The sequence below is a fragment of the Microcaecilia unicolor genome, chromosome 5 (genome assembly GCF_901765095.1).
Source record: "Microcaecilia unicolor chromosome 5, aMicUni1.1, whole genome shotgun sequence".
Classification (NCBI taxonomy): Eukaryota; Metazoa; Chordata; class Amphibia; order Gymnophiona; family Siphonopidae; genus Microcaecilia; species Microcaecilia unicolor.
The window spans coordinates 284,808,596-284,820,624 of NC_044035.1; the positions used below are offsets into that span (position 1 = coordinate 284,808,596).

At 41.5% G+C, this 12,029-nt stretch overlaps 1 protein-coding gene across 5 annotated transcripts in view; it reads left to right on the forward strand.

The window, feature by feature from the left end:
• The window catches only part of ARL13B (ADP ribosylation factor like GTPase 13B), a 107,941-nt gene that overhangs the window by 16,374 nt on the left and 79,538 nt on the right, over window positions 1-12,029 (forward strand). For all 5 annotated transcript variants that reach the window (XM_030204254.1, XM_030204255.1, XM_030204256.1 and 2 more), the window contains exons 3-4: window positions 6,045-6,115; window positions 6,764-7,013. In XM_030204254.1, the coding sequence (XP_030060114.1) occupies window positions 6,045-6,115; window positions 6,764-7,013 (321 nt within the window). The remainder of the gene's footprint in view (window positions 1-6,044; window positions 6,116-6,763; window positions 7,014-12,029) is intronic.

Sequence of the window (12,029 nt, forward strand, 5' to 3'; positions counted from 1 at the left end):
CCTCTATGTCAGTCACAGAGAATAGAAGTTTTCTACCATCTAGACTTTGAAGGGATACCAGGTGACCGTGGAGGGGTTGATTGGGCTTTTTCAGCTGTCATTTACTGTTACCATGGATTAGTACTATGGGAGAGAGGACGCTGACCCAGCATGACATTTCTTTTGTTTCTTCCCTTTCCTTGATGGCAGATAACAGTATACATTAATTGGAAGATAATGCAGAAATGACCTGTTTTGCCTTCTCCTGGGACAAATTCTAAAAAAAACTGTAACGTTGTTTGAAGAGCATCAGAATGTTTCTTAATAAGGCAGTTCATGTTGGTGTTCAGCGCTTGGCATTTAGTCTCCTTTGTAAGCTCATATAATGAAAGGAGTGTAATTTTCAAAAGCTAGTCACGTGCATTATGTTGGCTCCATAAAGGCTCATAGTGTGTTTTGACCTTTTTTTTTTTGTTTAAAGTTCGGTTCTCTTTATTAAGTTCTAATAGTGTGTTAGTCCACTCTGACATGTAAATGTAAAAGGTTAACAGAGCAGCCATACTGCTTCGTTCAGTCCTGAATGTGTGTATACACTGGATAGGGGCATCTAAAAGTTGTGTAAAAATTTGAAAGCAAGCAATAGTTCCTCTTCGTCCATGCCAAGCCAGGTCAGCGGGGTTTGCCTTTCTGCTCTACTCCTTCATGTGTTGAGCATCTGAGAAGCTGATCATTATTGCTCTAACAGGTGGGAGACCTTTTGCTGGTGCAGCAAAGCTGATGAGGTTTTGGCATGGCAGGCTGACTCTTGTGCCAACTCTACAGTTGTAGGGCCTTAGTGAGTTACTTCTCATTTCAGCTGGCATTGCACTGTTTCCTCCCTGCCCTCAATAGCTGTTGTGTCTAATGCTAATTGGTTAAGAAGAGAGAGAGAATGTATGGGAGAAGGAAACAGGTATGGCGTTGTTACTGCAGGCCACTGAAACTGTCGAACATAAAGAACAGCCATACTGAGTCAGACCTATGATCCATCTAGCCCAGTATCCTGCTTCCAACAGTGGCCAATCCAGGTCACAAGTACCTGGCAGAAATCCAGTTAGTAGCAACGTTCCATGCTGGTAAGCTGTGGTTCCCCCCCATGTCCATCTCAATAACAGACTGTAGACTTTTCCTCCAGGAACTTGTCCAAACCTTTTTTAAACCCAGATACTCTAACCGCCGTTACCACATGCTCCGGCAGCGAGTTCCAGAGCGTAATTATTCTTTGAGTGAAAAAATATTGCCTCTTATTTGTTTTTGAAAGTATTTCCATGTAATTTGATTGATTGTTCCCTGGTCTTTGTACTTTTTGAAAGAGTGGAAAATTGATTTACTTCTACTCATTCTACACCACTCAGGATTTTATAGACCTCAGCCGTCTCTTTTCCAAGCTGAAGAGGAAAGTACAATTATGCCTTACCTGATCATTAATCAAATTATAACTCCTCCCAATGCTGAAATAGTTTTGTGAGTCACTTGATCATAAATTTTATACATATAGAAAAAAAATTCTTTGTATCTGTCGGTGGTGGCTGTTTCCCTAAAATGACTTGTTGGGAAAAACAGTGAACCCACCAAATATTGCCATTGGTCCAGTTTTATACTTCATACTTTTTTCCTTGTCATCTATACTAAACCAGTCCAGACCAGAGAAAACAAATAGTTCCAAGTACTTTGCCCTTAAAGGCATTGTGCAGCCTGGAATGAATTCCTTGCTACAAGCGTCTTCTGGATTAGTGCATCGTGGTCTGCTTCTGTGATGAATCGTGGGTGTCCCTTGGAGGATTCTCAGGTAATAGCTGTTTCCACCCTGCGCCAGGCTTCCTGATCTCAGGTGGCGATGGCTGATGCAGATTCAGGCAGTCCACCTGATGTTCACAGCTGCCTCAGCGTCGTGACTTTTGCTAGGACCTTTCTCTAGCCTTGGTGGCAGTTCAGGGTTCTAGAAACACCCGGCTAGAGTGCTTGGCTGGCTGTTGGTCTGTCGCAGGATCCTTCTGAGGAGCTGCATCCTCCTCAAGGTTTATTTGGCCCTTCCTGTAGCTTGTGCAGTGCTGCTAGTGCTTCTTGGGGTTCCTTAGCTGATTCCTTAAAGCAGTTATCATACGATTCCTGCAATAGACTTGCAGCTTTCCTTTAGATTAAATGCCAGCTGCTCTCTCTTGGCATGTAATCTAAAGGGAAGTGCTGCTTGGAGTAATCCTCTAAGCCCAGATATAGAAGGGAAGGACTGCTCTCTTGACATATAATCCTATTTGTTCTCTGCAGAATGCTTCCTGGTGTAATGCCTACTGGTGGCCTCGGTTTGAGTCGCTTATCCTGCTTTTTGGGGTGGGCTTCTGGCGTTCCCCCTTCAAGGGTAAGTTGCCTGCATTCAGTAGTACCTCTTCTTCACAGCAGGGCTTCTTCTTTTCCTGTGAGGTGGGCACCTTTGACTTCCCTTCCACTGCATTGGAGTGTGCACTGTCCCTGCATGACTGGCATACTTCTATTCCCCCTTTGTGCCAATTCTGTCCTTCTCGGAAGCTGCAGCATGGCCCTACTCCACCTGTTCAGCATAGTTTCTTCGGTCAGGGTAAGGTGTGGATCTGTTCTGGCTTTAGTGCTTTACTCTGCTACTATAGGTAGCATATAGCGGTGGAATGGGGCCATTCCTTGCCACAGGGCACGGTTTCTTTCTTCATATTCTGTGAAGCTTCTACGTACAGTTGGAGCATGCTGCCTTCTCTCCATAGGCAGTTTCTCACTCCTTTATGCTTCAGGTTTATAGCCTTTTTTGCTTAATGCTGCAACCAGATTGGGATGTTGCTTTGGTGTCCATCTTTTTGTCTTTCTGAGAGATCAGCATTCCTGTTACTTTTCCTGAATGGTTCCTGCTGGGCTATGAACTGTTGCTGCTTGAGGGTTGTAGCGACCTGCCTGCATGTTTGTATGCAGGGTGCTGTTTATCTTCTTCCAACTAGGTTCAACAGTCTTTGTGTGGGGCGTTGTTATGTCTCAGACCCCTTTGCTGTCGCTCCCTTTGTGCTTCCAGCTTTAGTTTGTAGCTCTAAGTTTGGAACATGCTTCCTTCTTCTCTGTGAGTCTTGTTGGTCCCTTTGTTTATTTGGGGGACATTCCTCCATCGCTTTAGAAAGCGCTCTTCGTCCTTCTTTTTGCAGATGCCAGGCCTGTTCCTTCAGCCCCATGGGGCCGTCCAGGTCTTTGCGCTGCAGCCGTCTCTGAGCACTGATTTCCTTCTAGGACGGGGGCCACAAGGGGTACTTGGGCATTATCAGCAGCCCTGTATGGGCACTGAAGTCTCTGGCGCGGCCTAACAGTGTGGTTTGGTGACTGGGTTGGCTTCTCGGGCCTTTGTTGCTATGGCATATTCCTTCCTTTGTCAGCAGTTGCCCATTGGTGCTTTGGCAATGGGGGCTTTAGGTGTCCTATTCTCTTTTTCGCTCCTCTGCATTATCCACGAACACACATTTTTTTGCAGGGCCCCAGCCATTTGGCACAAAGTTTTTTCCAGGGGTTCCACTTGTTCACCTGGGCCTCTTCCATGCTGTGGTTTGTTGCAGGCATGCCTGTTTTTTTGTGGTCTTGCCCAACAGGGAGCATTGCTTTACTACATCCCACTGTTCTGGACTAGTCTGGTATAGATGACAAGGAAGATAAAATTGTGTCTTACCTGATGATTTTCTTTCCTTTAGTCATACCAGACCAGTCCAGAAGCTCTCTCTCTGTCACATTGCTATTCTCTTTATTTAGTTCTCCTAAATTCCATGCTTCATCTCCTGCACAACAGAGTCCCATGACTCCTTGCTCGGGGTCCTCCCTGTTTGTCAGTTGAGCTTTGCCTCCTTTGCTGAGTCAGCTCTCTTTACAATTACTGATTACAACTTATGGGCACCATTGCTTGGCTATTCGAAATACTGAACATTCTAGACTGCACAACGCTTTAAGGATGAAGTACTTGGAACTATTTGTTTTCTATGTCTCCTTCTGCTGGTAGATGGACATAGCCCATTGGACTGGTCTGGTATAACTAAAGGAAAGAAAATTATCAGATAAAGACAATTTTACCATACTTTCTTTTCAATGGAAAGATAGACATCCATATATCAACAGTTCATAAAAAACTTCAAAGAATTTGTGTCAAAATTCAACTTCACTGAGCTTATCTTTGCTTGCTGATAGAAGCACAAGAAACGTATTCACTGAAAACTCATTCAGCAATTATCAGAACATTGCCGACATGGCTATGTTTCGTTGTCTGCCTCGGGGCACTCGGTCTCTTAAAAGATGGTAGAGATTATTCAACCCAAACAAGTATAGCACAAAATATACATAAACAATGTATCAAAGTCACAAACCTTTGCTGCTTGATTTTTACATTTTTGATGAACGGCCAAAAGATGACAGCCGTGTCCTTTATAATTTACTTCCAGTTCAACCTACTAACATGACACCCAGTAGAAATGAAACTCTTAATGATTTGATAGCCATTCGATTTCCAAAGTTAACCCACAAGGCTCAACAGTATTAATACAAAAAAATGCACCATTGTCCTTTATATGTCAGTATGCCTTGTAGCGCTATAGAAGTGATAAGTAGTAGTAGTAAAGATTCAATATCACCACCTTCCCTCCCCATTTCTATGCGATCTAATACACACCACTGAAGCTCTTGAATAGAGTGTCCTTTGTCCAACCAGTGGTGTAGTCTCAACCCGCTTCAACTGTTGATATATGGATGTCTATCTTTTCATTGAAAAGAAAGAAAGTATAAAACTGGACCGATGATGATATTTAGTGGGTTCACTGTTTTTCCCAACAAGTCATTTTAGGGAAACGGGCACCACCGACTGGTCCAAAAAAAAGTGATTTTCTATATGTGTAAAATTTGTGAAAGAGTGATTCACAAGCTGCGATATGTGAATTGAGTTTAAATTATTTCAGCATTGGGAAGAGTTTTATAATTTGATTAGTTTCATTTTCTCACTATTAGTAGATTTTGGTTTAACCTTGAATATACAGTGGTTACTTGATCATTGTCATTCCTTGAGACCTGTTGGACCATTTCAGGATCGCAGCTAAGTGTGAAAGATGGGGAATTCCAACTCAAACTTCTACATGAGCACAAGAGGTGTGTGTTATAGTCATGGGGATAACTTGTGAATATCCAGTGAAAAAATAAAGGTATCATAAAAGAAGTGATATATTGTGTTTAACAATTAGTTGTCAGTTACAAGAAAAGGAAACTGTGGCAGCAGCATATTGATTAGTGTCCTGGAGATATATATATAGATAGATAGATAGATTATGAGCAGATAGGCTCTGTCTTGCCCTGTTGTGGCCTATTTTGGCAGGCCTCAAGGATTGACAAGGATTCCAAAAATACTAGGACTAGGGGGCATGCGATGAAACTACAGTGTAGTAAATTTAAAACAAATCGGAGAAAATGTTTCTTCACCCAATGTATAATTAAACTCTGGAATTCGTTGCCGGAGAACGTGGTGAAGGTGGTTAGCTTGGCAGAGTTTAAAAAGGAGTTAGACAGTTTCCTAAAGGACAAGTCCATAAGCCACTACTAAATGGACTTGGGAAAAATCCACAATTCCAGGAATAACATGTATAGAATGTTTGTACGTTTGGGAAGCTTGCCAGGTGCCCTTGGCCTGGATTGGCTGCTGTCGTGGACAGGATGCTGGGCTCGATAGACCCTTGGTCTTTTCCCAGTGTGGCATTACTTATGTACTTAATTTATTCTTTATTAGGACCTACTTTGTGGCCTGTAAGTGACTGCTCTGGGACTTGAGAGTATTCTCCCTGGTGAAACAGAAGTTATGAACAGTCCCTAAAACCACTACTGTGTGTAGGCAGTGTCTCTTCCAAAATAGTCACAACCCCTAGCAACTCATTGTCCTTAAACAGGCACCTGACCACAAAGATTGTAAAAAAAGAACTGATAAAGCAGCGCTACTCTGAGATCTATGGCAGGGAGCATTGAACTTGAAAGAGATTTCTTGTTTATCTGTATTTCAGAAAAGTAACCCTAGTGATGGTGGGCCTTGATAATGCTGGGAAGACCGCAACAGTGCGAGGGATTCAAGGAGGTAAGATGCAATAGTTCTTCAAATTACCAGTGCACATATTGTGCTTGAAAAGTAGTCTTTCAGGTCTCTGGAAGGGCAGTAATTGTTTTGACCTTAAAATTGATTTGCTTTTCTATCATGTACTAGAGGCTCAGCATACAAGTTCATTTTACTTTGTACAGGTGCTGGTGGTGCTCGTTTAGCTCTCTGTTTAGCTCCCCCCCCCCCCCCCCCCCACACACACACATATGCATACAAGTTTTTCATGTTCCATGATTTTCAATAAGATTATTCTTTAGTTCTTTCTAATTCCTATTAGCTATCATGTGAGGGGGGTCATAGGATTAAGGTGAAAGGAGGCAGAGTTGGGAGTAATCTAAGGAAATATGTTTTTATAGAAAGAATGGTGGATGTGTGGAACAGCCTTCCAACTGTATTTAATTCAAGAAAGCATGGAGCAAGTGGGTCTATAGAGAGAGGAAGGGATTGTACAGTTTTTAGATAGCATGTATGACCTTCATCTGCCATCATTTTTTATATTATGCTTCAGTGCTTATCAATACGGGGGACTGGATGCAGGGAATGAGAGAAACACTGCAAATAATTTGTAATTCTTTGACTTATTTATATTGTTTGAACCTGTTTTCCCTTGTTTTCAATTTGGAACAGAGTCTCCTGAAGATGTTGCTCCCACTGTTGGATTTTCTAAAGCTGACCTTAAGCATGGGAGGTTTGAAGTCACTATCTTTGACTTGGGCGGTGGAAAGCGAATCCGAGGAATTTGGAAGAATTACTATGCAGAATCCTTTGGGGTAATATTTGTTGTGGACTCCAGTGACATGGAGAGAATGGAGGAGACCAAAGAGACAATGTCAGAAGTTCTGAGACATCCCAGGATTTCTGGAAAACCAGTATTAGTGTAAGTAAGCAACAAAAAACTAGTGTGCACAAAGCGAGCTCTGTGTAAAAAGAATCTTTATTCTCATGATCATACAAAACTCGACATGTTTTGCCAACAGGTTGCATCAGGGATCATGCTTGTGAAATTGAAACATACAAATATACAAATATATATTTAATAATTACATATAAAAATACATGAAATCAATAAATAGGTGAGTTAAAATAGGGTGCATTTTTCATGTGAAAAGTATCTACGTGCTTTTAGTAAATTTTCAAAAAGGAATCAACTGGCTGATTTCTCTTTTGAACATTTATTCAGTTTGTGCAGAGAAAAGTACTGCTCTGCTTCATTACTAGGTCTCCTTTACGTCCAGTAGTGTATATAAGCATATGTTAAACCAAGAGAAATTCTGTATTATGTAGGTTCTTATTGTGCTTTTTTCTTTGACCTTTTACAATTTAGATTGTTAATTTGACACAACTTGAATAGTATAGAGAGTTATACGACAAATTTTAGAATTTACAACTAAATAAATGAGGTCCAGTCCTTCTGAGAAATTACCAGTTTTTCTGAATAACAGACTACTCCCCTGGATGTGGGATCTCTTATTTCAACTTTATAGCTAATCCCAAAGTTTGAAACACAGGGCCGATGACAGGAAGAGACTGAAATTGTACTTAAATCTGTATTTACCAGTTAGTAAATTCAGGATTCAGTCATTTTAGCTTATTCAGAATGTAAACATAAAAGCTTCAGCAATTACGTTATGTAAAAATGCTTGCTTATTTTAAGTGATTTATAGGAGCAGAAAAAATGTTTACTACATATATACTTCCCTAGGGAAGCAGCATGCAGGAGGCAATAGCATGGCAGGAGAGCATACCCCCCCAGCTTTCACCAAATCACTCTCTCCCCATCCACTCATGCTGGTTCCAGCATCTACCCTTCCCCTCCCAATCTCCTGCAGGGTTTTTCCAGTCCTACTGACAGTAGCAGCAAGCATCGTGTCCCCATTCCACCGCTTGTAGCCATACCCATTCCGGGCGCTGTAAAGCAGTTGCAGCACTGGCAGGGCTGCCTTCCTCTACAGACCTACATTCGGGTGCACTGCTGTGTTGTACCCTCTGCCTTACAGAGTGCATCACTGGAGCTCCTGTGGGAGGGGAAAGAAATGCTGAAACCTGCATGGCTAGATAGGCTCTCATATAGGTCTTGTTCCCCCCCCCCCCCCCCCCCCCCCCCCAGTAACTTCTAACAGTGGACTTTACAAATTATGTTAACTTAATACTGATATTTAGCAATTGAGTAGTTTCTAACTATTCTCCAAACAATCTTGGGCTGATGTATATTTAACTATAGATTCCAGGCTCAGCTGTATTGTCATAATCTTCATTGCAAAGTGATGTTTGTAAGAAAACCAAGTAAAGCTGCATTTGAGCAACAAAGGGACTGGTAAAGCAGGCAAATGAACACCCACAAGGGGTTCTGCAAGAGAGTCTAATGCAGTGATTCTCAATCAGTGTGTGTGTTACCAAGAGCTGATAAGTATATCACCAAAAATTTGGCACAGACAGCAAGCCCATGCTTTTCAACAACCACATGTGCCTGCAGTCTGGGGAGAGCACAGAGCAGTGAACCAAGTGCTTGAAATCCCCATAACCACTCACTATTTTTGTTCCCCTCCCCCTCATTCCCAGTGATCATTCTTGCTACCAACCCAAGCTGAAAATGTTGCAGGTCTGTTTACTCTCTCAGTGCCACTGCATCCTACTACTACTACTATTACTATCCTGAACCCGTTTATGCTTCCATCAGCCCAGTGTGGAAGTACTCCATCCTGCTTCCTCCAGTACTTCCAGCCTGGCCCGGAAATGTGGGTTCCTGCTCCTTCCCCTGTGGCCGCGATCACTGCTGCAAGCCTGGCCCAGAATTATGGGGTTTTGCTCCATCCCGGTGACCATGAGTATTACCACTGCTGGCTGTGGAGAAGGAGGAGATGGACTGAGAACACTTTTTTTTGCACACATGAACGGTCAGGTGTATCACATCAGAAAAAAAGTTGAGAACCATTGGTTTAATGGAACTATTTTTGTTGAGGTAAAGTTTTGCTATTCCAAATGTAATGGTTGTGAATTGTGGTTGATATCTACGTTGACACTTATTTGATTTTTTTGCTCTAAGACAATAAGCAAAGGTTGTTCGTTTTTTTTTTTTTAGGGTTTTGTAGCCCTGTGTTTTGTTGACGAGAGAGTGACAAATCTTATGAGGTATCTGGTGGCCAGTAGATGGCTTTCAAGATGGCCACCATGTGGCAGGAAGTAATGGGGATAAATTGTACCCCTAAAATCCCTGCCACCAATTTTTGAGTTGGTGCCTTTGTGAAATGTGGGAGAAGTCCTTAGCACTCCAGATTTAAGAGGGGGGTGGGAACTGGATTTGGATATTTTTGCCCTGAGTTGGGGCTTGGCAAGTATGAGGAGGCATGAGGCCACCAGGAAGACTGGCTACTTTTTAATATTTGGGCCAGTGGGCCCTTTCATTTTAAATCAAAAAGACTTTCCACAAAAACATATATGGAACATGCTATTTAGAAAACCCTATGTTGTGGAATAAACATGAGACGTTACAACTACTTTAAAAAAAAAAGAGGAGGAAAAAGGCCTCTGAAAGTTTGTGTGTAATGTTCTCTTGTTTCAGCTGACCATATTGCCAACAGAACTTCAATTCATCATAGACCAAAAAAAACCCAATTCTCTATTTATCTTCTTAAACAAGTCTTTAAATTTTTATATAATAAAACACATTTAGTGAACAACTGTGACAACTAAGCACACGTCTCTTAATCCCTTTCATTTTAAACCATTGTAGAACCAAAAGCATTTTATTGGTTTCACGCAAAAATAACTGCAGCTTTTTTGTGGTGCAGTTGTGTTTTTTGAGAAAATGAGCACCCAAAGTCTTGTTTTCATAAAACATTCTATTAAAGAGCAGCTGTTCATGAATCTTTATCACAACAGACTGTTAATGAAAAAATTATTTACACACTTACAATCTGCTACAAAAACTTTCACACACATTGAGATTTCCACTAAGGATTACATGAAAATGACTTAATTTGTGGTATGTTTGTTTGCATTTTAGCACTATTTCTTGCTTGAAACCTTTACACTTTAAATAGATGAACGCCCTTAAGGATGATGATAGCCTGTCATTTTTTTGTGTCATTCATTATTATGGACTTTTCTGTGTCTGTCATAAGCATGTGCTTTCAACTTTTGGGATCTTTGTCACCAAAATGAACATGCCAGAAGACAAAAACTTTTTATTTGTGTTTAGAGAACTGTTAGGTATGTTTAGAAAGCTGTGAAACTTATTCATTTATTTGGATTTAAATTAACCTGTTTTCAATAGTATTCAAGACAAATTACATTCAGAATACTTAAATACTTACAGAATACTTAAAATCTAATCTTGTACTTGTCTAAAGCATTTGCTTTAAAAATGTAAGCCACATTGAACCTGAACTTGTTTGGGATAATGTGGGGTACAAATGCCATAAATAAAAAAAATTAAGAAAAATATAGCCTGAATTGATGCATACCAGGTCAGTTTTCATAGAATTTTGCACGCTGACGTATGGAGCCTAAATGAGTCTTTTGAAAACTAACTGGCTGAGTGAGCACTAAATGTACGTTCTTAGCTACAGGAATGGGTTAGGGTGGATAAAAAAATATTGTTTAGCACAGATTTTTTGTACTAGGCTCCTAATGTGAGTTCCTAAACCTAGGCAAAAGAATTGCAGGCCTAAGTTTTGGAATCTGTTTTAAGTGCCCATCTTAAGGTGAATTTACAGCCAAACATTTAGGTAATTAAGATGTTTAGACTGAAGAAATGAGATTTTTAAAACTTGACTTACTATAGATGAACCTCATTCATAAGCTCAGGTGTGTTAAGCATGATTATGTGGCTTCCTCAGTAGTAATGCTGTCCTGCTGTGTAAGCAGGAAGGACTAGACCAGTGACTGTAGGGTTTGCCAACAGTATGCATTTCTTCCTGGCTAGAATTACCGACTTGTAACACAAGCTTCATCTGTTCATTGACATCTCTTTTTAGCCCCTAGTTATCTGAGAAATCATGTATTACAAGTTGGTAATCCTATCCTGGAAGTGGAAATTATACATTACACAAATAACTTATCTATGGATAAGTATAGATGAATGGATCATTCCAGGCACAAGGCTTTTTAATGACAAAAGACAGCAACCAGTCAGCCTCTGATAGCTTGAGGTGTACTGCTATATACACCTAAATACAGAAAGGAAAGGCTTGAGGGAAGAGAATTTTTCAATGACTTATTTGGGTCTTTTCTGCTAGTGTGTTATGTTCACAATAATGTCAGTGGTAAGCTCAGAGGGGGCCATCTTATCACTTCCTGCCTCTGCCAAGCTTCTTTCTTTCCTTTGCTGCCTATGACTCAAGGAGAGAGCTGGAAGAAACACTGTTATTAGGCTGGCAGAAAACAGTGGCTTGAGGTTACTTAACTGCTGCATCAGGAGTATATTCCTTCCCAGGAAATGAGGCCTGGGGACTCGGGCATACATTTTTCTGGTTGTATGTTCAATTGTAGGCTTGGATGCACAGAACATAAATAAATTAAACCACTGAGAAGTGGAATCTACCACATAGTGCATTGGTTCTCAACTTTTTTCTGTTGTGACACACCTGACGGACAATATTAATGTACTAGCCGTTGAGCCTGTTAAAACGGGCTAGTATGGGGTTTTGGCAAGGCCCCCTCCCCTCGCTGCTGCCCCCCCCCCCCCCCCCAAGGTCGCCGCTACCGGTCCCCCGGAGTCACCGCCACCACCCCTGCACCCAGCCCGGGCCTTCTCTTCGGTATTGAACTTACATCGGCGAAACGCAGGCAGCACGCAGATCAGCTTAGCTCCCGTCGGCCTTCCTTCTCTGCCTGTGTCCTGCCCTTGTGTGACGTAACGTCGGCGAGGGCGGGACACAGGCAGGGAAGAAAG